The sequence below is a fragment of the Pelobates fuscus genome, chromosome 4, assembly GCF_036172605.1.
Source record: "Pelobates fuscus isolate aPelFus1 chromosome 4, aPelFus1.pri, whole genome shotgun sequence".
NCBI classification, from domain to species: domain Eukaryota; kingdom Metazoa; phylum Chordata; class Amphibia; order Anura; family Pelobatidae; genus Pelobates; species Pelobates fuscus.
In genome coordinates this window covers 47,607,139-47,634,375 of record NC_086320.1, presented here as the reverse complement: position 1 = coordinate 47,634,375, position 27,237 = coordinate 47,607,139, and the positions used below count along the sequence as shown (strand labels likewise).

At 35.2% G+C, this 27,237-nt stretch overlaps 1 protein-coding gene across 1 annotated transcript in view; it reads right to left on the bottom strand.

Annotated features, from left to right (window-relative positions):
* LOC134609311 (fibrocystin-L-like) overlaps positions 1 to 26,867 on the bottom strand; it is a 32,111-nt gene extending 5,244 nt beyond the window's left edge. The window contains exons 1-19 of the mRNA XM_063452991.1: positions 26,750 to 26,867; positions 22,992 to 23,069; positions 19,599 to 19,662; positions 19,252 to 19,340; positions 18,675 to 18,826; positions 18,430 to 18,559; positions 17,551 to 17,669; positions 16,726 to 16,855; positions 15,334 to 15,507; positions 14,539 to 14,642; positions 11,655 to 11,781; positions 10,623 to 10,744; positions 10,266 to 10,356; positions 9,370 to 9,518; positions 8,060 to 8,182; positions 6,000 to 6,111; positions 5,131 to 5,247; positions 3,864 to 4,029; positions 2,585 to 2,802 (exon numbers count right to left, since the gene is read on the bottom strand). Coding sequence (XP_063309061.1) covers positions 2,585 to 2,802; positions 3,864 to 4,029; positions 5,131 to 5,247; positions 6,000 to 6,111; positions 8,060 to 8,182; positions 9,370 to 9,518; positions 10,266 to 10,356; positions 10,623 to 10,744; positions 11,655 to 11,781; positions 14,539 to 14,642; positions 15,334 to 15,507; positions 16,726 to 16,855; positions 17,551 to 17,669; positions 18,430 to 18,559; positions 18,675 to 18,826; positions 19,252 to 19,340; positions 19,599 to 19,662; positions 22,992 to 23,069; positions 26,750 to 26,867 — 2,383 coding nt within the window. The remainder of the gene's footprint in view (positions 1 to 2,584; positions 2,803 to 3,863; positions 4,030 to 5,130; positions 5,248 to 5,999; positions 6,112 to 8,059; positions 8,183 to 9,369; positions 9,519 to 10,265; positions 10,357 to 10,622; positions 10,745 to 11,654; positions 11,782 to 14,538; positions 14,643 to 15,333; positions 15,508 to 16,725; positions 16,856 to 17,550; positions 17,670 to 18,429; positions 18,560 to 18,674; positions 18,827 to 19,251; positions 19,341 to 19,598; positions 19,663 to 22,991; positions 23,070 to 26,749) is intronic.
* Positions 26,868 to 27,237: the final 370 nt, after the last annotated feature.

The following is a 27,237-nucleotide window of genomic DNA, read 5'->3' as shown; positions in this document are numbered from 1 at the left end:
TATACAATTTATAAGCCATATTAGTCATTACAGTTTTGAAAAATACAGGAAAATACAGGGATGCAACTTGAAATGAAATTGAAATTCCAGAGTTACTATTCTTGAAATTAAAAATGTGCTCAATTATGGTATGTTAATTTTGCAAAAAAACAAAGCCTTGGATTGGCTGAGATAATCAATTCGATGATCTCAGCCAAGGAGGACGGATGAGGCAGAGCCAAACGCTGCACTGGCAGTCAGCATCCTCTCAAAGAGATGCATTGAATCAATGCAAGTCTAAAGGGAAAGATCAGCACCTCTATGTAGAACATGAAGATGCTGAACTTCAGTTTTGCACACCGTACAGCACTGACCAAGGAAGCACCTCTTTTAGAAATCTCAGGAGTGGCCACTGGAGGTGTCCCTCAGCTGTAATGTAAACACTGCCTGTTCTCTGAAAAGGATGTATTTACAATAAAAAGCCTGAAGAGACTGACTTTACTCACCAGAACAACTACATTACGCTGTAGTTATTCTGGTGACTATAGTGGCTCTTTAAGTATAACTTGCACAAATGTGCACACTTGTCTAAGTGTTTGTCTTTTCTGGTTGCCTTGATTATGAATGCAGTATAAGGTTCAGTTTCTAGTGGATTGAGCTTTAGTAGTATAGCTAGGATTTAAGTCAGAGTATTCATTGATGTACCTTTCAGAAACAGACTTACGTTGGTTTGACCAATATGATAGACTAGTTATGGAAATGGTTTCTGAATAGGGGTAGGTCTGTTTCTCTACAGATATGTGATTATATCTCCTGTACAATTCTTTGGACATGCCTGGTGTATTTCTATATTTTTATTGTTAAGTCCTTCACTATCAAGCAGTTTTTGATTGAGAAAATGATTTGCATAACATTTATTTGAAGCAAGAGATTCATAGCTAGCATATAAACATAACATAAACATATAAACAATTTTGTGTATAGATTGCTTTGCAGACACACTTGAAAAAGGTTAATTAAAGGGACACTCTAGGCACCCAGACCACTTCATCTCATTTGAGTGGTCTGGGTGCCTTGGCCCTCTACCCTTAACCAAGTTTGTCAAAACACTGTGGTTTTTGCTAAACCGCAGTGTTTTGATTAAATTGAAAATCCCACCTCCAGCTGCCTTCTCTTACCTAGCCGCTAGATGGTGCTTCCGCATCCATAGGAGAGGAAAGGTGAGTTACGACGTGCGACGCCCCCACGCACTGTATGAGGACGTCGCACATCACGTGGGTCTAATGCAGCTTCACAAGGGGATTCAATGAATCTCTGCGTGAAGCGTGCGAGGGGCGGGGCGCTGCATTAGATGCGCATGCGCTCTTGCTTCCCAATGATTCCCAATGAGTATGAGCTCATTGGCGGAGGGAAGGTGAGTGGGTCAGCTGATCGGATGACGCGGAAGGGGGTGTAGACGACGGAGGATGGATGTGTGACGCGGCGCTGGAAATAAGGTAAGAATTATAATATTTATTGAAGTTTATATGTCTTGCAAGGGGGGTTACAGAGGTGCAGGGGATGGGTAGAATTTAGTTTGGGAGGAAAATAAGCTGTATTTTCGGTGAGTACAGTTTCCCTTTAAGTAAACGTACTCAATTTTAATTTTTCACTTATTTGTTCATCCTTTATTTAAAAAAAAAAGAATATTTGGGAAATGTAAAGCTTTAGACAGTATATGGTGTCCTTTATCTTGCAGTATGTCATACCTTGTCTGAAATGTTGGTTTAAAAGCAAAAAATTATTTTTCTCACATACAGTAGATGTGACAAAAATTGATAAATTAAAATGTTCAAATACCTTCTTGTAGGTATTTGCAAGCACCCTAAAGACATTAGCGCAGCTTACTAAAATATCAACAAAATGTAAAAATATTTACTGTATTTGAGCATAATATCCACATACAGTAAATACAGTTACATTTTATATCTCTTAGATATTTAAAACTGCTACGGCAACCTTTATCAATCTCTAGACTGCTAATGTAATGCTGTCAGTGAAAGGGTAGAGATCATTCACTCCTCCCTGACTGCAGGAACAATATGGCCCATTGAAACTCCCTATAATGCTTGAAAGCAGGGGATGTGCTTACATTTTTTAGCAAATATGAAGGCATTATATTAGTGATTAGTGACTTTACATTTGCTCAGTTACAGTCTGGTAATCATAATGAGAGTATAAATTAAGATGAACGAATTTTCATGGACAATATTTCCTCCTACAAAATACATGACAGTAAAAATGTTTATACTTGGTTTGGGAAATTAATGGGTTAACTGTGCTCCTTATATGAGATGTTCTTTTTAGTGCCCCTATGCAGAAGAATAAAGGATTGTGTGACACATTTCCCTTTTTAAACTTTTCATTTACTACTTTAAGTAATCATAATAATATAAAATATCTTAGATATGTTCCTATATCATTTATAATATTCAAATATCAAGTTTTGAAGTAAACTATATATTTTTCTCTATGTACACCTCCAAAACAGTTGTATGGGGACAAGGTGTGTATGTAGGTTTGTGTTCACTATAAGGCTGCTAACATCTTCACATAAGTTCTGTACCTTGAAATGGTGCCACTTGGGAGACATTAATGCTGCTTCCATTAGGATTGGTCAGCATGACATTAGGAATACGAGAATCATTAAGCCCATATGATGCTGTTCCATTCCACGGATATTCTGACTGTGGGATAACAGAACCATTGCTGCCAAGGAAAGTACCATCCAAATCCTTTAAAAGTGCTTTCCTCTTTGCATCACAGCCAAAGGGTGTTTCTTTTCTGAAATAGAGGTAGTTAGAATGTGATTCAAAGATAACATCCAGTCATATGTAATAAAGGATGATACCCATATATAACGTGCTAAATCACTTCTAACTGCAAGAAGAGAGAAAGAGAGAAGCACTGGAAGGTGAGTAATGAGTGATAGATGTAAGAAAGATAACTGTTTGAAGTTAGGGACATATTTTGTATTATTGTTCAATGAAATGTATACATCACACACTAGTACATTTCATAATAATAGTTATATTGCATACTGCAGATGAGCCATAATGTTTTTGAAAATTAAAGCAGCACTGCAGACATCTAAACAGACCACTTTAGGCAGCTTAATGAATCTCACTGAAATCACTGTGATATCTGGAGACCCTGGGAGACATCTTACCTTATGAGATTAAATTTAGCTCCATTGAGATAAATGCTTTAGAAAGTTATGAATGCCAGGACCACCAGATCACATAACAATGTCATTGAAATTGTTATGGTGACTGGAGTAGTCCTTTACTGCCTATGGTCTTTGTATAGTATCCAATGCCCTTGTTCCTTAATTTTGTGTAGAAAAAAATCAAACTATACTGCTGTAAACCTACCCTAGAAGAGGGGGAACCTATAAAAGTTCTCACATTGTGCACATACCGTAAAATATATATATAACATGAAGCCAGAAAGCTTTAAAGCAATGAATGGATGATCTCTGTTGCATTGAAAGGGTTTGTGTAATGACTGTATACACAGAATTATAGACGGGAAAACAGAAAATATGGTAAAGTAGTGGATTGGAGATATTAGAATTGGGTATAGAGAGGTATACCTCATTGTCATCAACATACAAGAGGTAGTAAAATGTATTGGGAATTATTTGATTGCCTGGAGTACCATGTACCCCATTGGGTATTCCAATTGTAAGAGGAAAGATAAGAGAAGAACAAGGAAACATTATATAAAAATTAATACTGCAATTGGTAAGAAAAGTATAAAGTGGTCCACAGCATCATTATAAAGAAGATAAGTCAAGAAGAGGTGATGAGGCAGCTATTACAATGTAGCATCAAACAACATACGATGGATCGGGTCTGTGGATAAACACTTTCTGTTCTTCTGAACAATTCACAAGTTGTATTTTGGAGACCTTTACTGGATGTTGCAAGTCTTCATTGAGGGGGTTTGTCATGAATATCACATTGCTTTCCGTTGAACAGACGTTTCTGTAGGCCTGAAAGATTGTGTCTTAGAAAGAAATACATATTGTTATTCTTGAATGAAAATTGACATGGAATAGATTCACAAATGCATCCAGTTTAAACCCAGAATATAAAAACAGTTAGTGATTAGCATATTTACAACTATACTTAACCCCTTAAGGACCAAACTTCTGGAATAAAAGGGAATCATGACATGTCACACATGTCATGTGTCCTGAAGGGGTTAATTTAAATATAAAAATCCACCTCTCTGAATTAAAGAGTGAATTTCTTTTACATTAAACATATTAGAATTCATGAATAATACCAGATATTACCAAGTGAAATGGTCTGATGAATTTGTAAAAGTAATTATGAAAGATAATGAAATAAAACAAAATATGCAAAAGGATAACAAGCTTATTAAATATATATATATATATTTCTATGAGTTAAACTATTAAACAAATCAACAAAATAATGATTTAGGTGAGAACACCAAAGCAACCTAATACAGAAGCAATCTACCCTAGACAAGTGCTAAGTTATTTCATATCCAATGAACTCACTTACACACATGTCAAATTCAGCTATTGTATTGCTTCTTCTTCTTTTGTGCTTTTTTTAAAAAAAATATATATATATTCTACTTTAGTATGATCAGCACTCGTATTTAGCTCCTTGATAATCATTTTGTGCCAATTGTTTACTAGAGTTTTTATTCACAGATCAAGTGAAAAGTAACCAATGAAATCGAGGAGGAGTAAAAAAAAAAGATTATTGATCATTTTTTTATGTATTTTTTTTTTTTTTTTTTTTTACTGCTTCTCCTTTCTCTCTTCTGTTGGTCACTTCACCCTTGATCTGTGAGTAAAAGAAGCCTTTACTGGTTGTTCCTTAGCAATTAATTATATATTTTTCCCATCAATCATATTTTCTTGGCCTTACAGATGGAACTCTGAATCACAAATCAAACAATACCATTTTGTGTATTGTCCATTTTGTTTGTTTAGTGATTCAGGGAATTCAGACAAACCGCCAAGCTCCCCAAATTCGGATGAATCGCAATGTGTTTAAAACCGAATGGGCAACATTTGACAACCTTCAAGATGTGTTTGTTGTTCTACATGTCGCGATATACATATACCTGTCACAGTCATTAGACCACTAATTGCATTGTAGCTTGTGATTCCTGCATGGGGGTTTTCTGGTGCACCGTTATGAGCCGAGGCAAATGTTGGCCAGCTGATACCACTACTTCCACCTGTAATATACGTATTTGACATTTAAAGTGTGAATAATAAACTTTCACATACATTTACAAAAGCAATAGAATTAAATGCATCAAATGACCAAATGTTAAAATAATTTTTTGTGTTTTTACAGAGTATGTATATATAAGCCGCTATCGTGTTCTAGGGTCATTTAAGGAACAAAAAATACTTATTTTACGGAAATTATTACAAATGCTTAGAACAACCTTCAAGAAGGCTTGTAGCACGTTAATAATATTTATGTACATATCAGGCTAGATATAAGGCTATCCACAGCATTTGTTATTCAAGAAATTGATACAGGGCTAGGGGCAGGCTGTATATATGTATATATATATATATATATATATATATATATATATATATATATATTCTAGATTTTTAATGTTAAATATCTGGACTAATAAATAGATTAGTTAAATTAATAAATACCTAAAAAAATGCTATTTGTTTTACAATTATATAAAACATTTATCATAAATCTGATATTTAAGTAACTAGTTTCTGGAATGGAAACATAAATAGATTGTGTTTTATTATTATAATAATGAAACATATCAGTTACATAACTAATTAAGTTAGATGATAATGGAAGATACTGTAGATGGGTAAAGAAACAAACATAGAGTAATGGGTAAATGGAGAGGACTAGCACATATGTTTGAAGCTTTGAGGAAAGGACAGCAAATATAATGCTGGGGAAGAAAAATGCCACTTCTTTTCCAATAAGGAACTCTGTTACCTGCTGGAGGTCTTGGACTACGGTGTTGTGCTGTGAGCTTCATGTTACTTTCAGTGACATTAAGAGTGTCACTGCAATTAAATGATGGACTTCTTCCAACAAGCACAGAATTCTAAAAACATACAAAGTATTTTATTATTTTATTGAAAACATTTTTGAATGTTCAGCTGAATATTACACATATCAAAATAACTTTTGCAGTATTATTTCTTTTGTCAGCAGGTGAAATTTTTCCTACTTGAGGTTTTGTAGGTGCAGCCATGATCATGCATAATCTGTCATGGTACCAACTAAAACCAAAGTGCAACCTCTGTAGGAGCCATAGTACAAAAGTCTGATTTGTGATTTACAGGCTTAAACTGCAACATTTAATATAATGTGGAACAGATACAACAGATAAAGAACAATTTCCAATGTTGGTCTCGTAAGATCAAAGGAGATTCCATCATTGTTTAATACATTGATTTATTTTATACCTGATATCAATGGGAGAACATATTTTAAATAATATTATATATGTGGCGAAACCAGCTTCGCCACTGTGAACTGGAGAGGCCTGGTTGCTAGCCTCCTGCCCGCTGACTATGGCCCCTGGACATATTGCACTTTCAAAACTATAATTGGGCATGTAATAATTTATATTGCTGCTACTGGCCCTTTAAAATCAGTGATGGACATTTTGGGACTACTGTCCCTTTAAGACTGTGAAGCATATTCTATTGTACTGCCTGTATATTGTATATGTATTCATGTGTTAAGTTTAACCTGGGTGATATGTATGCAGCATTCATCTGATTGTTCGGTAGAATCACTCCATTCATTATATTGAGTGAAACTACCAAACAACCAGACCATCCAGGAATAAGTGTGCCTCCAATTACAGTTTGCAACAATGTTGCAAACAGGTAATTGGCAATCCATGTAATGTATTCTTTGTCCTCTGGGTGGCCGCCATTCGGGAAACAAACACGTGGCGGCGGCCATCTTAAACTACCGAACAGCGGTGTTTTGCCGTTGAGTGTCTGGAACTGAAATCGGACACTTGACTAGGCAAACACCGCTGAGACCTCCATACTCCCAGAAATTCGTATAGAAACTACCGAATGACCCGCCGTTCGGTAGAAAGAAACATACGAACTAGGGGATTCATGCGAATCCCCCTTAGTCTCTATAACCCAAGTAATTCGTCTGTTTCATTCACTTGTTTGTGACCGACCGCAGGGCCAAAATGCATGGAACTGTTTTCGGATACTTTACCCATGCGGTCGGTCAAATCTTTGGAACCTCATATCTCCCGAACCATTCATCCGAATGACCTGATTCTTGAATATGTTGTTCCCCTGAATAAGGGCTATCAGGGGATACCTGTTTTGGAGGTGTAGCATATGTATTTGGGGTACATCCAGGAATTGGGGAAAAAGGTGTACGGTATAATTATGTTAAGTGCTAATCTAAGGGGAGGAAATGTGTGGGAGGTACATCCATGTGATTGGTTAAATTCATCCTCCCCCTGGGAGTGTCCTGTATGTACTTGGTTGTAATAAAAGCCAGACTGGGTGTCCCAGTCCACAGAGTTCTTGCTTAACCCTCAAAGCGATGTGTCGTCTCGGTCTTTGGGGGAATGGGATTGTATGCTGACTGCCAAGAGTGTAAGCCGATGTCTGCTTTTCTTGTTCAGCTGTTCCAGTGTTCGTGTGGTTCCAGTCGGGAGAATGGTGTTTGCAGTAGCTGCCTGTGCATCTGGAAAGGGGATTATCGCCTAAACTGGGTTTTATCCTCTTGTAAGTGAAACGGTCCGTTACAATATATAATCAGTAAACGGCAAAGAAAAAACTGAAGCTAATTCCTTTATTGTTCTCAGTAGAGATGAATCGGAAATTCCACATCTGTACTGCATATATTTGTCTTTATAGATATACTTTAGTGATAGTGATCAAAGCTGCACTTTTATTATTTTGTCTGAATACAGACAGCAACATCTAAAGATTTGCTATATACTAGATCAAAACTAAAGACCTATTAACTTTGTGAGATGAGAGCAGTAAATATCATTCACTCACCTGGATAGTAATCGTTTTGTTAGATGCCTGGTGAGAGGTTGCTGGAGGACCAAACACGATAGGAAGTATGCCCATCCCATTATCTACAAGGACCACGTTAGAGATCACCACGCTGTCTGCTGTCTGTAAACAATATTTCATAGTGAGTAAATCTGTGTAATAAACAGGTTCATTAATCTCAACCATTCTAACATCCTCTTTCATTGAGTAATGCACCAAATGTAGACTATTTTACAATTCTATGGTAGAGTCCATTTAAGCAGCATCAGCTCTGTCTTCAATTCTGATACCATGAGCTAACTTATATGAAACTCTTTAAATGAACAATGATTCTTTTTTTATAATGTAGTAGATATTCCCCGTAAAAGCATCTTTTCTTACCACACTCACTCACGGCCTACCCTTTCTACTAAGCCTTATTGACAGCCAGGGAGGTGTTTCTGATTTCTAAATTTAAATTGGCACTTTTATAAATTGGCACAAATGTGACAGGCTTCAGGCACATAAAACACGTCAGCAAGCTAAAGTGCTTTCTGTGTGTGAAGTGTAATTTTAAGGAAGATCTCTTGCTTTTTAAAAGGCAACAAGTGATAAGGAATTTTAAATGGACCAATTTGAAATAAGTTACCAGTAACTAAAAGTACTTTAGGTAGGGCTACATAACGTACAGAGCTTAAATGAAAAATTATATTTCACAGATAACCGATAACAGTTTATTTATATTATCTTCATATCCTATCTGCTTTTTTATTGATGTCATATATATTGAAATGTTTGACATTTTTGAGACAGTGTGCTATTTCTGCCTGCTGTATTTTTGTAACATGGTTTTGAAAAGACAGTTAAATAAAGTATGCAAAGTGCTAGATTACATGGAGTGGGAAGAGAGGTAAGTGTTGATATATGATAACAGTTATTATAACAAATATTAAAAATGATGACAGTGTTCCTTGTATTCTTGTTGACTGCTTGGTGTTCTCAGCTAATCACTACACAACAGGCATTAAAATTACACAGGTAATAGAAAGTTACAAAGCTGAGAATGGCAGGTCTCAGTCTAGCATTAAATTGATAGTTTTTGCAGCAATATAATTAAAAATAGGCACGTTAGAATGCTTACTTGTTATTAAATACTTGGAAAAGTCACAACTGATCAGGAAAATTTCTCTATACCTCTAATCTGAAGAGGACTCTCCAAATTAAAAATACAAATCTCCAGTTTATGATAATTTAATAAAACAGCCATTCACAGAATTCACTATGCTAAGGACATTCTTCATTAATTAACTTCAGATATATTTGGACATTACCTGAGTGTAAATACCATAATCCCAGCATTTCCATACAAAGAATCTTCTCACTTGTGAACACCCAGAAAGTCCATCATTATTCATATACACACCATATAATCCCCCGTGGGCTTCATTGTTGAGCCATTCTTCATTGGTGTTATTTGCATCTTTGAAATGAGAATTATTATAACTTGCATTATTTGAATGTATGTGCTAAAAAAACTAAATTTGCATTTATGATAAGTATAAGAAAATTATGAAAACTATCTAATAACTAGGTGGTAGGAATATGAGTGTTAGGGAGGAAGGAAGGGAGTGTTAGAAAGCTATTCAGGACCAGCACATCATAAGACAGTGAAGTGGCCAACTTAGGGAACCCTTGCATGTGGGTGCAGAATTGTAAGTATGTGAGGGATTACTCAGAAGTCTCTAAGGGTTTCTTATAATCTTTCTATGCGTAAGCTGCTATTTGCTAAAAATTCCTGTTCCTACTTTTAGTTAGCATCACTTGCTTATTGATTGCCGCATTTCACAAGTAGTGACAGCGAGTTACAAGCTGATATGTGAACATTAATATTATCAAAGAGCCTTTGTAGCTGATTACTTCAAAAAGAGTGACTGAAGTAAGGAATTTACATTACATGACAAATATTTTACATTGCATTAAATTAGACAAAATCTGAATTACAAATGATATAATTGTTAAGTAACTGAATTTGGTTTTAAGAATACTGTATATTCACAAAAATTACACTTAAGCTACTTTGATCCCAAAACTATCTAAGCTGCAAAAATGAGCAAATATCCTACATATATTAGTTTTTATTTAGGACAGATGTTTAAGAACAGGGAACCCTGGAGAAAACTATATAACTTCCACCAAAAATCATGTATTTAAATTGGTGGCTTCTTACCTGGGCAAGGTTCTCCATTAATACGATATCCAACTCTTTCAAAACCAGCAACTATGTTATTCTGTAATACTATGTCAGTGCCGTTATTGATCTAGAAGGAAAGAACACAAACCAGTTACATATAATTCATACTAATGTAACATAAGCACAACACAAATGAAATGATGTTATTGTTATTTCTAGCATTTCTGGCATTCTGAAAATAACAAATAATTTATTAACACGAGGTTAAGATAATGGAGTAGAATGCTAATTTAGAAAAGTGTACTTCTGGATAAACTATACTTCTTTGGGTACACTGTACATTGTGGGAAAACCCTATTATGGCAAATAATAATAAAAAACAACAACAATAACCTCTATTGCAGCATTCCAGATAGTGTTATTTGGTTGCTCTTTGCCTTGATAAGATCCTGGCCATACAGACAGTGATACAAGATTCCTTCTCAGTTTAATACGTTGGCCCCATATTCTGATTCCTGAAAAATTGGGATAAATACATCTGAACATGAAAAGCATTTATATATAATATAGATATCTGAAGAATGCAAAGTACATTCAAGTGACATTCAACTGTTAGGCTACCTAATTAGATGCAGCCCTTCCCCCAGCAATAAAACAATAGATTGACTAGCTTTGAGTCCCCCGATGTGCTGGTCTCATTACTGATGATCCCAGCCAATCTAAAGCCTCCCACAGGGAAGTGTTGGGGAAACTAGTGTGAATGCACCAATCAGCTTCTCCTAACTGAGATGTATTGACTATATTTACCTCTGTGGGGAGATGCTGAACGTTGGTACTGCAATTTATGCAGGATTGTAACTAGGAAGTTCCTCTTTTGGCTGTCTGAGTGCCAGTCACTAGAGATGGAATTAGGCAGCAATGTAAACATTGCCCTTCCCCAAAAATTACAGTGTTTATTATGCTGAGACAGCACAGACAGTCTCTTTGTTCCAGAACCTCTTTTGGCTGTCTGAGTGCCAGTCACTAGAGATGGAATCAGGCAGCAATGTAAACATTGCCCTTCCTCAGAAATTACAGTGCTAACTATGCTGAGACTGCACAGACAGTCTCTTTGTTCCAGAACTGCTACATTAAGTGTCCCTTTAATATTTTTTTTACGCTTGGATTGATCACAAATGGTATGCATAGTGAACAATGTTTATGTGCCATGGGAAATCAAATTATTCAGAAGCAAAACTAGGTATCTCAATAAAGCTTAAATCTGTTCTCTTTTAAAATCTTTATCAAGAATAAAGAATTTCATAAAGCACATGTACTCAGTTCCCTACTGGTAATTGATTCAAACTAGAGTTCAGTAATCAGGTCTAATGTCATAATGTAGGTATAAAGTGAGAACTGGCTTGTGTTAAAAATTGAGTAAAATACCTTCACCAACTGTGAAATAGATAACGTTGTCATCAATATTCAGCACACTTGTGTTAAAAACACCAATAGCCGGTGAAAATCCATCATGGAGAGAACAACCTCTGACATAGGATGAATTTTCTGAAACCTTAAAAATAAATCACATTTTCAAAAGCTTTAGATATACATTTTCTTTTATGTTTTATGTTTTTTACTTCAATTATACATATACGTACAACAATTAAAAAAACAAACATTATACAAACACAGTACAATACAAAGGTTAAATACATATATTATTGTTTAGTATATTTCTCTATTTAGAAGGATATACATAAAGTTAACCTGTTGGCTGAATGGAACAAGTTAAAATATTTATTCAATCTTTTTTATCCACTGTTCATAATGATGTATATATTTGATATTATTGTTTGAATATGAAACTCCCCTCTCCATGTCAAGCTGAAATATAATTTATTTTTTTAACTGAGTGATGTCTGGAGTTGATATTTGTTTCCATGATCTTGCAATTACTATTTTTGTGGACATAAGAGTCAATATTTGATGATTTTTTGGAAGTTTACCCCATTTAAGGAGAAGCAAGCCAATTTCTGGAGATTTCTTTAGATTTATATTAAAGGCTGACATAATAGAATATATTGAGTCCCAAAATGTAATTATTTTTGGGCAATTCCACCAAATATGTAACATAGTTCCCTTCTGGGCTAAACATCTCCAACAAAGTGGGGGATTGGTCAAAGATATTTTAGCCAGTCTAGTTGGGACTAGGTACCATCTATGAAGTGCTTTAAAAATGTTTCTATAATATTAAGGCAATGTATATGCTTTTTAACTACTCTCATTCCTTATCTGACATTTTGTGGTTGAAATCTTTTTCCCATTGTTTTTTAGCTGAAGGTTCTATATTTGAGTACATTTGTCTAATTAGAGCCATGGCTGTGGAGCTAACTAATTTATTCTCCTTTCTTTGAAAAAAAAAATTCTATTAAGTTCTTCTTATCCCCTTCGATCTTTAAGAGGAATTCATTCAAAAAAACTCTAACTCTTAAGTAGGTGAAAATTTCTTTATCAGAGATATCAAGTTTCAATTTAAAATTTTTAAATGGGCTCAAGTTAGAATTTCGAAGGAGATCTTCAATAGAAATGTGCTCTCCAAGTACTAAGGTTTAAATTAGGCATGACTCTTCCAGGAGTCGGATATTTGCTCCTTCGAATATTCTATTAGCTATATTAAGAGGTTTTTTCTTTGTTAATTGGCATTCTTCTATAAGATGGCTTACGATACTTGAGTTAAGTTGCATTAAGCGAGATTTGAGATTAGTAAAATAACCCCATAGCAAAAAGGGCTAAACCCTTTTCTTCCATTCTAAATTATTCTAAAACCAAGCTAGTTCTCTTAAATCTTGAATCTGAAATTTATGGATATAGGAAACATTGTTAGCCTTGTATACATTCTTTATCAGAGGGTATGCCATACCTCCTTTATTACTTTTTTTTGTTAAAATTTGAGATTTAATTCTTGGAGTCTTTCCTTCCCATATAAAGTTAGATAAAGAATCATGAACCAAATCTAACCAAGGCTTAGGACATTTTTAATGGAATCATTTGGGGATAATATATGCCTTTATAGTGTTGACTCTTCCCCACCAATACATTTCTAGAGAACTCCATTCCTTAAGAGTTCTGTTAGTATATTTTATCATTTTTAAGAAATTAGCTTCTACTATATTTTTGGGGTTTGCTGTATAATGATTACCAAATACTGAAAATCTTTCTTAGACCAATGGAAATTATAATTATCTTTTAGAAGATTCAAAGATTCAAAGATGGAGGATTAAAATTAGTCAAAGCAGTTGTTTTATGAACATTAATTTTATAATTCAAGCTTTCCCTATATTTTTGTATCTCCTGCATTAAGTGATCAAGTGAGGTGGAGGGATTAATAATAGAAATCAAAACGTTGTCTGCATACAGACAGATCTTAAATTCAAAGTCACCAATAGTAATACCTCTTATGTCAGAATTATCTCTAATAGCGATCGCAAACGGCTCAATAGAAAGAACATACAAAAGGGGAGACAGGGGGCAACCATGCCTAGTCCCATTTGTAATATCGAACGATTCTGTACAAAAATCGGATCGCACTATTCTGGCCGTTGGATAGATATACGTTTTCTTTTATACACAAAATGCATACTTAATTCACAAAGAGAACAAAGAATGTGACCTCTGCACTTACTGTTAAACTTTAGGAGGAAATTACTTTTTATTTTTTATAGATAATGCATCACAAATAAGGCAAACAAAATAACTGAAATGTAATGTAATACATAGGAAAATGGGAAAACTAAAATGAATCACCTTAATGTTTCATTTGATGCACCATTTTGTGGATCTGTCTGCAGATGCAAACAGACCCCTCCAATAATCTGGAAGATTCTCATTTCCTATTAACTATGTTAACTATGTCCATGAATGAGGTTATAAAATAAATAGTTTAAATTTCAATAGCAGTTACACTCATCACTGCTATAAACTATGATAAACGTACAGCAACCATACAATATCAGTGCACATATTGCCTGGTTCAGCAGTCAGAGTATATACTATATAAGGCTGTGTATACCAGTTGGGGAGGCATGGTCTGCCATGGACAGTCCACATCTCAGATCTATCTCCTGGGAGAAGAGAGGGCTCAGTTCAAATTGTGCTCCATTAAAGTGCTTACAGAACAACACTGGCAAATTTTCTTCATTTTCCTCATTGTATTTTAACACTTTATTAAAAATTCATACATTATTTCAGAGAAATTACATAAAATTAAACATTGTCAGCAGATCTTTGTAATTTTCAAAATGTTTAAATATAATGAAAAAATAATTACCACTCCAAGATTAAGAAAAGTGATGGAGTATCGTGGATCGGATGGATCAGTGAAGCTCTTCTGTCCACTATGATAAAATTCTACATTTTCAATTTTTGCACTTCCTTCAAAACATATAAATTATACAATGAAAAAGATATTCAGAGAATGACCATCTTGTTTTTCTGATTTGATTTATGCTCATGATAACCAACCATCTTTATTTTTATTTCAATATATTTTGCTTAGTTACTTCTTTTTGTTCTTCTGGAATGTTGATACCTTTTCTATACTACGTATCATAACCCCTCTCCTAAAATAAAACACAAATAGGGCCAAATCGGATTTAAAAAGAAGGCTGCAAAACATGGTCCTATCTTCCACCACAGTATTTTTACCCAAGTATAACGTGCCTACAGCAACCCATATATGATTCACACTTAAGTACCTAAGTAATCAATATAGCACTCATCAACTACACAACATCCATATACCACATATAACATTTAATAAACCTTACTCTACTGAACAATGTATACACACCTGATGTGACACTTATGAATATGAAAAACAGCTAGCTTTATGATGTAACGTCCACCCCATTGGAGCTAAAACAATATTTCAAGTTCACATTTTTCGGAATCAAATATGCAGCATTCAGGTATAGATGAGCAGTTAAGAGTAACTAACCACTGAGCTTTTTTAATTATTACTTGATATATTATTATTTATAATATTTTTTAAAGAAACTGGTAATGCAAATCTGTTGCATATTATGCCTAAAAATATATACCCAATGAATATCCTTTACTATACCTTTATATGTTGTGCTGTTGTTTGTAAAAGCACCAACAAGTACACGAGCTCCGAATGACTCCTGTTCCCACCCAGTGTAATCCTCGCCAATTATCTTAATGTTTCTGCTCAATAATGCGACATCAGCAGCCAGAGTGTAAACTTTGGCTAAGTTGGAGATCGGATAGGTCTCCCCTGCAAGTAAAATGCATTCAAAATGTAAATATTAGCGAACCAGTTTTACCGGCCAGTCTTATTCTTTCACTAATAATTCACTGTAACTACTGATTACAGTGATTTGACTTTTAACAGATGATGCAGATACTCTTGTATTTTTCACACAAAAAAATAAAAAAGATGTGCTTTGGTTTAAAATAAAATGAGTGCAGTGATAGGAAGTGGATGAACAGCATGAAACTGGGAAATGGTGAGTGCAGTGATAGGAAGTGGATGAACAGCATGAAACTGGGAAATGTTTCATGCTGATGTACGATAGCTCCTGTGCATGTGACAAAATTGCACATATTGTTAAAACTACATGCATTTTATCACTATACCAGATGCACACATTTTTAAAATGTTGCTTCTGTTAAATAACTAGTGGTTCTTTAATAATTATATTATAATTAAAGCATGTTTCTTCTTTTAATTTTTTTGGGGGGGTTTTGTATATGAAGTAATTAATTAAAATCAAATGTTCCTTTTTCTGTCTTCAAAGTGTTTATTCCAATAATAATGATAATTGGCTTTCCCTGTTATACAACTTAATTGATGTCTGAAGCCATCTTAACCTTAAATTGTGTATGATATGGCTTATTCATTAAACCCTAAATTGAAGTGAATTTCAATCGGAAAGGTAAATGTAAGGTTAAAATTATGTAAAATAAGTAATTGTAGCTGAACTGGGGAATTATTACAAATCATCATAGATTTTGCCACTCAACTTTTTATTTGCTACAGGTCAAAAGTTAGTTAATAACACAGTGAGAAAGTTGTGAAAAGTGTGTAGCTTCAAGGGGAACTCCAAGCACCATAAACAATTGTTTCTCCACATGCTGTTGTTGCTTTAAGTGCTGTGAGTGCATTGTTTTTTTGTGAAACCACTGAAAAATGGTTCTACATAAATTGGGGCTCAGTACATAAAGACACACTTTGCACCTCCACTACAGTGAGCTTCATATATAGTAATTAAAGTGCCCTTTTAAATACTAGAATCTTATGTACATTCTGACTGGGCTTTAGCTGATGGTCAGAAAACAAAGTCTATAATGTAAACATTAAGCAAATCAAATGTTAAAAGAAAACGGACAGAATTAAAAGATCACTATTGCTAAATTATAATTTATTGCTACGGAAAAAATTACATATCCAGTTTAATTAAATATTTATCCCCATTCAGACTCTCTCACTTACCTGTGTGAGTAAAAGTGAGGGAGGCATTTAAGGTGATGATTTTATTGTCAGGTGAAATGTCACGAATTTGTCTGATTTCACTCTGCCACGCATTGTAACTAGTTGTTGTTATTACAATGTTTTCTCCAGCCTGTCAGATTGATAAAGATTTATTTACTTTTTTAAAAATAGGTTTTTGTTTTGCATTGAAGTTTAGCTAAAATCATGTACTTATGTTACATTTTTTTGAAGAAAATGTCCTTATAAAAAGGCATAATATTTCTTTTCCATGGCTCTGTATTACATTATGTACAAATTAAAAGTATCACTGACTTCAGTATCAGTGACTTCAGTATCAGTGACTTTGCCAAACCATTTTACACCAAAAATGTGTTAAGGATGCCAAAATTTCAGATATATGTCAGTTTAGCTTGGCAGAAGTCAGTACCAAGATACTGATTCAGGAAGTGAATCAGAGGAACCAAAAAACATGAAAATGGCCCAATCAGTGTAGTGCAAAAGATACATTATATAAATATACACTATATAACAATAATATGTAAAGATTTCGCAGAAAACTGATAGCATCTTCATACCATTTGGTTCACTGTTGAAGTGGGGAAAAGGACCCAACAGAGGGAGAGATGGAGCATAATAATAATGATAAATATATATATTTATATATTATATATTTATAAAATACATGGTACTTTGCAGCTCGGTGTCCAAGAATTTCACCCATCACCCAATTGGGCCAAATTAAGATATAGTACAGTTTGGACCGAAACAAAGTCTAGTGATAAATCTTCGGTTGTGTTGTGATATAGTTCACAATAATACATTTACCTTCCAATCTACTTTATCTGATAATGAAATGGAAGTAGACCCAGCTGCTGCGGTTTGTGCCAGTTTGGTTTTATACATTGTGCGTGGGACTCCATGAAGCTCCAGCTGGCCAAACACACCTGGACAAATAAAGTGCACGAATGAAAATGACAAATATCATAATTAAAAGATGGAACATAAAATGTAATCCTCATTCCAATTTATTCTATTTTTTTTCTCTATTATTAGTCCATCCTTAAACACATACCCATAATTGAATGTTTACTGCAATAACACTGCTTTACCAGATCACTGGAGATCCATCTGACACTGCGATGGGTCTAATGAAGGTGTTTTACATTATATTACATACAATATTACAACTAAGGATGGCCTCACAGAGATCATTTTCTAAATATGTAATGGGTTTCCTAACTAGGGTTTTCTACATATTGTGAGCCTGTCAAAAAAAATAATTTTAACGTTACTGCAAGTAGAGTTTTTTTTGCTGGTTTCAAACAATGCAAACACTTACAGACTTATTTACTAATTTATTAAAATTTTAAGGACAAAATAGCCAAACTGAAAACAATTTTCTCGGCTTTTCTAACAGTTCAGGTATTTTAGCCTTAAATGTGAAATTCACTTTGGATTTAAAACAATTTTCACTTTATTGAATAGCCCTGCGAGACTCAAAAAGAGGCATCAAAACATTCTTCCCACTATTTTTTCATTCCAGTTTATGAGATAATATTGGATTGTGGAAAGATTGAGATTAAATATAGTTAAATAAATTATTGCTAAATATGTTTAGGAGCAGGATTTCATTTTCTTTCAATAGCCAACATATTAGCAATAGATAAAGAGAACATTACAATATAGATATACTATTGTGCTTACCGATAAACTTTGAGCCAATGTTATTTCCACTTGGCAATGACATATTAGGACTTGATTGGTTTCCTCTTAGGATAATCTTTAACTCTGCTTGGAAGGGATTACTTTCATTTCCGGCCATTAAGAGACCACCCTTTCCAAAAGCAAAAATAGTTACAAATTATAGAATGCAAATATATCATCATAACAATAAGAAGATTTGTGGATGGATGAATGGAGAGAGTACAAAATATATTGATTGTTCTTACCTTTATATATATATAGGTGGCATTGAGTATGGTTGTATTATAAGTAACGACTCCTTGCATTATAGGGTTCATGAGTTGTTTTAACTCCAAGGCTCCACAAATAGTCAATGTGTTCAATGAGGGCAGAGCAATGTCAGCCGTTACCCATATGCCTAGCAAAGTAAGGTCCATATTACTAATGAGATCACATTATGATTACAGGTTAAGCTCAATATAGAATGACAATTCTAAAAATTATTGTGACTTTGTAATAATAATTGTTCTGAGTATATATCTAACAGCACATACTCAAACATACAAAGCTAAGTAAAATTATTACTCCACATAAATATACATTTCAAAATTGCAGAGAGTTAGTGACATAGTCCAGAGAAGAAGATAGATAGGATAGATAGATAGATAGATCATATACAGTATGTTACTCACATTACGTTCATGGTAAATGTCAAATCATTAGTTTTGGAAATATACAAAAGATGTTTAAAACTACTATATGTATATATGTATATATGAAATGTTTATATTTATTCATTTACTTTTTCTTAAAGTATATTTGGTAATGATTATCACAAAGTACCTGAAGGGATCACAACATTTGATCTTTCTTTTGGGACAGTATTGTTGTTTTCTGCAGATGAATTCCAGAAGGCTTCATTGGACCATGACCTAGTTAACGATGCAAAGATAACATCAATAAAATACAACGCGCAGAAAAACTAATACAAAAATAATATACAAAAAGAAAAAAGAATTCCTTCCTAATCATGAGTCAGATAATCTTCAACTAATCTTCTTCATGTCTGACTTCATAAATGAAATATTTGCCCACATTATTAATTCATGACATCCTTGCCATGAAACAAATAACCCTACTGTGAGTTTTCTATAAAATGTAGTAAAGGGATATTATTTTCTAAAACATACACATAGGCGAAGTTTGCAGACTTTCCATCTACTGAACGTCTGTGAACTGTCTTCTTCTCAGTTTCTAAAAAGACAAAACACATTTATAGCATATTAGGGTTGTCTCATAAAAAGTCAGATTCTTAAATAATTAGTATTTAATATACTAATTTCGCCAATTACATGGCATACATCACTGCACACAGTTTTGCAAGCAGAGTCACTGTTGATATAATGAAGACTTCTCAAGAAGTTGCAACACAGGGCTAGAGGAGTTCACCAAAAACATCAAAGTAGTCTAGAACTATGCTCACATACAGTTTTCCCATGTATAATTTATATTGAGGTTTTCATAGAAAATACAATAAAGACAATGAAATATAAAGGAAGAACATGTCCCAACTACACAAAATACTGAGCTCAAGTAGGTAACATAAAACTAGTGTCTGGTACAGGAAAACCATCAAATACTACAGTAATAGAACCCCCCATGTGTTGTAAGCAGATAACAACAGTGTCCGACATGAAACCAACCCATGGGAGAATTAGCGGTAGCAATTTAAATACATAGTATGCACATAGTAATTTGAAACATACCTGACCTGGAATATTCTTCAGCCAGGACAATCTCTTGGTGCACCATCATCCCATTGTCCACAAATATTTATGAAACAGGACATATAACCCCAAAACCTACTAGACATTTCTTCAAACATTTTAGTGGTACCTAACCTAGAAATCACTTCTGAACTAGTAGGTGGTTTTGCACATTTCCAAGCAGAGGCAATCACCATTTGAGCTGCTAAAAGAATATGTAATTCCAACTTTTGGTACTCTTACGGCCCCGTCACAAACTGGTGCTGTAAGCACAGCAAGTAAATTCTGCTCAGCCAAACCATTTTGACCAAAGACAGAAAATTTTAGGAACATCCAAAATTCTGAGGAATGTCCCTTCAGCTGGGCAGAATTTTGGAATCAAGATTTCAAGTCAGGAAATGAATCAGAAAAACATACAAGAAGTGAAAATGGGCCAATCAGTGTGCTGCAAAATATATACATAATACGGCTATGTATATATTTTGCAGGACACTGACAGGAACTTTCCCCACCAGAGCAAGTGAGAAAAAGTAACACATATAGGGAAAAACAAGAAGAGCAAAATAAAATCTCTCTATATACAAGTGATACTAAAAAAAATTAGAATATTGTGCAAAAGTTCATTTATTTCAGTAATGCAACGTAAAAGGGGAAACTTATATATGAGATAGAAGCATTACATTCAAAGCAAGATAGTTCAAGCTGCGATTTGTCATAAGTGCGATGATTATGGCTTACAGCTCATGAAAACCCCAAATCCACAATCTCAGTAAATTAGAATATTGTGAAAAGGTGCAATATTCTAGGCTCACAGTGTCCCATTCTAATCAGCTAAGTAAGCCATAACACCTGCAAAGGGTTTCTGAGCCTTTAAATGGTCTCAATCATAGGGAAGACTGCTGACCTGACAGCTGTGCAGAAAACCATCATTGACACTCTCCATAAGAAGGGAAAGCCTCAAAAGGTAATTGCGAAGGAAGTTGGATGTTCCCAAAGTGCTGTATCAAAGCCCATTAATAGAAAGTTATGTGGAAGGGAAAGTGTGGAAGAAAAAGGTGCACAAGCAGCATGGATGACCGCAGATCCTGGAGAGGATTGTCAGGAAAAGGCCATTCAAAAGTGTTGGTGACTTTCACAAGGAGAGGACTGAGGAGTGGACTGAGTAAGTGCATCAAGAGCCACCACACACAGACGTATCCTGGACATCGGCTTCAGATGTCGTATTCCTCTTGTCAAGCTGCTCCTGAACAACAAACAACGTCAGAAGCGACTTACCTGGGCTAAAGAAAAACAGACCTGGTCTGTTGCTCAGTGGTCCAAAGTCCTCTTTTCTGATGAGAGCAACTTTTGCATCTCATTTAGAAACCAAGGGCCCAGAATCTGGAGGAAGAATGGAGAGACACACACTGCAAGATGCTTGAAGTCCAGTGTGAATTTTCCACAGTCTGTGTTGTTTTGGGGAGCCATGTCATCTGCTGGTGTTGGTCCACTGTGCTTCATTAAGTCCAGGGTCAATGCAGCCGTCTACCAGGAGATTTTGGAGCACTTCATGCTTCCTTCCACAGATGAGTTTTATGGGGATGCTGATTTCATTTTTCAGCAGGACTTGGCACCTGCCCACACTGCCAAAAGCACCAAAGCCTGGTTCAATGACCGTGGGATTACTGTGCTTGATTGACCAGCAAACTCGCCTGATCTGAACCCCATAGAGAATCTACGGGGCATTGCCAAGAGAAAGATGAGAGACATGAGAATGAACAATGCAGAAGAGCTGCTATTGAAGCATCCTGGTCTTCCATAACACCTCAGCAGTGCCACAGACTGATAGCTTCCATGCCACGCCGCATTGAGGCAGTAATTGCTGCAAAAGGGGCCCAAACCAAGTACTGAGTCCATATGCATGATTATACTTTTTTCTTGTTTTATTGATTGCATGTAATATTCTAATTTACTGAGATTGTGGATTTGGGGTTTTCATGAGCTGTAAGCTATAATCATTGCACTTATGACAAATTACAGCTTGAACTATCTTGCGTTGCATGTAATGCGTCTATCTCCTAAATTAGTTTCCCCTTTTATGTTGCATTACTGAAATAAATGAACTTTTGCATGATATTCTAATTTTTTAAGTATCCCCTGTAATTATATAATATACAAAAAGAGATATTTATTTTTGACTGCCCCCTCCTTTTTATCCTTCTATTGCTCACTTCTCAATTGATCGCTGAATAAAATTAAAATTTAGTGACAGTCATAATTCATTATTAGCCATCAGTCATTTTTTCCCCTTCAAGTATCTCTTTGTGGTGCCACGGGCAGAATTAAGAATCATGAACCGAACTGGACATTTTGCCATTGAGCTTTTTTGGTTGGTTTGTAATTCGGGGTTCATAATTAATTCAGAGTTTCAGGAATTTGACTAAAAGGCAATCATCCAATCGGCCCAAATACAGATGAATTACATTTTAGCCCAAATCAAATCTCCAAGTCTGGTAATTGGTGAAGCACTTCATTTATAAGGTTATAGTCACATTGGCTAACAGAGCACACACTAACCCTACTAATGGGCCACCTAAAGTTATCAAGACTTTGTCTTATTTTTTCCTATTATCAATAAATGTTCAGTTAGTCTTTATCCTGGCCTCCAGTGGTGATTCCAGTTTTCCTTTTCTTGTTATGTCTCAAGTCTTCCTCATGTAATTGTTTAAAAATTAAAATAAAGAATTTTGAAAAAAAAGACTGCATATACAACATGCACATTCTCCCTATCGCACATAAACCATTAGATGACCCATGTGCCATTAACATTCTACTGACCATCCAATTTAGTTTCAGTCCTGATTTCACTATTGCTTCCGACATTTGGAGAAAGTCCAAAAACCATTTGTTTTTCATCTGTACAGAAATACAAGGAAAATTATTTTGTTGTTGTTATGAAATCATGCACTTCTAAGTCCACCTTTGAGTGCCCAGAGATAAAATAAATCATGTATGACGAAAGAGAGGAAAACAGAGAGAGAAAGAGATGGGTGATGACTGTATAAAGAAAGATAACTGGCTGCCTGGATAGAGTACAGATAGATAGATGGAGTAGAGAGCAGTAGATGTATAGACTAGTGATGTCCCGAACGGTTAGCTGGCGAATAGTTCCTGGCGAACATAGCTTGTTCGCGTTCGCCACGGATGGCGAACATATGCGATGTTCGGCCTGCCCCCTATTCGTCATCATTGAGTAAACTTTGACCCTGTACCTCACAGTCAGCAGACACATTCCAGCCAATCAGCAGCAGACCCTCCCTCCCAGACCCTCCCACCTCCTAGACAGCATACAATTTAGATTAATTCTGAAGCTGCATTCATTTTTTTTGTATTATTATTTTTTTTTGTGTTTGTCTTTATTATACATTATCCTCCATAGCCAGTAACCTGTGTTTATTATACATTATCCCCCATAGCCAGTAACCTGTGTTTATTATACATTATCCCCCATAGCCAGTAACCTGTGTTTATTATACATTATCCTCCCATAGCCAGTAACCTGATTGTAATATAGAGATATTGTGTGTAATACAGAGATACTGAGTGTAATACAGAGATACTGTGTGTAATACAGTAATACAGTGTGTAATACAGAGATACTGAGTGTAATACAGGGATACATTGTGTAATATAGAGATACTGTGTGTAATACAGAGTATTACGGAGAAGAGAAGCGGAGAAGAGCCCTTGGATTAACCCCTGCCGCTCCGCTACAAGGCTCCCATTGGCCCACGTCATTCCAGCACACCCACACATGAACGTTTTGGGGGCATAGGCATGACATGGGCCAATCACTGGTGTAACAGTAGTGTACATTAAAAAAACAACTAGAAATGTGACTGTGAAATAATAGCAGTCAGTTTCCTTCACACGTGTAAGTTTCAGGGCCTGCCAGGGCACAGTGTCACACCAGTGCAACTCATATCTGGTGTAACAGTAGTGTACATTTAGAAAAAAAATACAGGGGGCTTGTTGTCACCTTTCGGGGACCCTTGATGTTGTACGTGGCTGGGTGGAGGAAGAGACCTTCAATGACATCAGTGAGGACAAGGAACGGGACATGGCTAGCTTGGTATCCAACCTTGTGCAAATGGGGAGTTTGCGGTTGTGCAAATGGACTGTTTGCGATTGTTTGCGGTGCGTTAAACGGGGAGTTTGGTCTGTCACTGTGAAGCGGGCGTAACCCTTACACTACCTGATCCCTTACAATACCTGATGTTTTAAAGCACCTTATTCCAAACAATTTAGGAATGTTAGGTGATTTATGCCCTTTATGGATTAAAACCAGACTCTGCATCAACTATGTAATTTTCCATGGGAGTTTTGCCATGGATCCCCCTCCGGCATGCCACAGTCCAGGTGTTAGTCCCCTTGAAACAACTTTTCCATCACTATTGTGGCCAGAAAGAGTCCCTGTGGGTTTTAAAATTCACCTGCCTATTGAAGTCTAACATTCGCGAACATTTGCGGAACTTCGCGTTCGCCATTCGCGAACCGAAAATTTTATGTTCGCGACATCACTAGTATAGACTGATGGGGAGAGGAGTACATAATAGATATGTGGGTGGAGGGAGGAATTGAGTGGATAGTGGACAGTGGTTTGGTGGTCAGTATTTTGGTGGTTGGATGAATGGATGGACAGACAAATGATAGACAGAAGGACGGATTGTATTTGGTTTTATGGGTAGGTAGATGGATGGAGAAATTATGTTGGAGAAAAATGTTGGTTTTGCTCCCACCTACAGTGTTTAAATGAAATAACTTACATATAACCAGAAAGGCCATGGAAATAAGAAGTAGCGGATTCATGGTGCCAGCAGATTTTGGCTAGCACCAGCTAGCACCAGCTAGCACCTAGAGAATAGTAAAAAAAAAAAAAAAATCACATACCATTAAATTTCTTCATTCTCAAAGTAAAATATATATATACATATTTTTAATCATGTGGAACATTTCCGTATTGAATGTTTACAGTCATACATTTAGAGTATTTTGCGTACCTCTCAATTAAATTATCAGTAAGGGAAGTTATTGCATGGTTCACAAATCAATGCTAATTTATCAGCATTTTCCAAAACATACCTTTTATCTGATATCTCTTAGCTATAAATTTGTGAGTATAGAGCACAGAACAAAATATGAGCCATGCATTCAATAAACACTGGAGAGGTTCTATTATTAAATCTAATAACGTTGGAGTTTAAGAATACTGATTTCCTACAAAAGAGTAGCATTGGGATACAAAAGAGGAACAGAGGGAATTTTATAAATAATTTGCTCACTTTTGAAAGAAATGTAACTGTTAACTGATTCAATGATGCACTGATTTTTGAGAATTAGTGGAATTACTGTGGCCTAAAAAAAACTGAATTGTTATATTTAGGACTAATTTTATCCATTTTACATTAATGAAGTATACTGCAGATAAATTCCTATAATTATCATTTGATATTTAAATAGTGCTGTGAATAAGTTGGTAAATGAAAAAGCATACATATACATAGAATATATATATATATATATATATATATATATATATATATTACACAAGATCCAGTGCAGTCATCCACTAAACAGCAATGTCAAAGCTCACAGATTTTTTTTAGTTATTTTTGTTTTTGAAAAACACATAATCTAGGCAAAAATAATGGGGGGTTTGTTACAGTATATGATCATACAATGCATAAGCCTTCCACAACATCAATGTACTCTATCTTTGTCAGGTCCTACGCTAACAGCCTAATGTTCTTATAAGTTTAACCCAATTAATTGGGGGAAAAATCTATCTGGGGCTCTCTACAGCACAAGGCTAAATAGGGCCCTGGAATGTGACCGGGAGGGTTGCAAAATCAAGAAGTTGGCTAGACTCCCAAATATATATGTGAAACCTGTGACAGGCTTATGCATTGTATGATCATATAATGATACTAAACCCCCATTAGTTGCCTAGATTAGGAGTTAAAAAAAAAAAAACTAAAAATAATTATAAAATCTGTCAGCTAGGAAGTTGCTATTTAGTGGATGAGTGAGTGCGCTGAATCTTGTGCATTGTATAAATTGGACTCAGCAGCACACCATTTACGCATGTTTAGGTGCATATTGGTATATATATATTTTGGGGTTTTTCAAGCAATTTTTACTTTAATCATGCTTTGCTATTATGCTCTTAGCTTTACAGCTCAGCCCTGATCAGATCTTCTTACCTGTTGATGGGGAGTACAACTTCTGAACACAGCAGCCCTCACACCTTCCACCTTCCCTGACCTCAGACTGGTCTGTCTCACTGACTGGGCTGACACCCCTATTTATATTTCAGCTCTCAATGGTAACTCGATAACAGGTCACTTTTTGTTTTGGATGTTTTGGAGACTAACATGATTTACTTGTCAGAAAATTGGATTTGTCCTGTTTGAAAAGCAGTTTTTCAAGAAAACAAAACCTTCAAATAGAGAGGTTGGGATAATTATGGAACCTTTAGTCCTTCATTCACAGTTATTTGGCTACACCCCCCCCCCTCTTCACTCCTCCTCCCTCACCCTGCTCCATATTTGATAACATTGTAGGCATTTTTTCTTCAGCATTGAATTCATTGCTGTAAGTTACCACTATCTTGGTTACAATTTTTGATACATCTTCAGAGCTACTGTGATACATAGTTGCTAATCAAGATAGCACTTTATGGTAAACTACTTAGTCAGTATTCACTACTTATTTGCTGCCAGTAGACATCCTGTTATTACACAGTCTATAATTTTTAGGCAGATTGGACCAGCTCCTTTTCATATTTTAATTTTCTTATTTCTTATTTTTTTTTTGTTTTGTTTTGTTTGGTGCACGTGTATTTAGTATTATTAGTTCTGTATTGTAGTGGGTCTTTTGTCATAAGAGACTTTTTAGTTAATTTATATCTTTATTAAAAGTTTTGTTTTAATTTCTATTTCTAGTATTATATTTTGTTCCTAGTATTCTGTTGCTTATATATTTATTGTACCCTCCGTTCTCTCTCCTCTAGTTTACCCCAGTG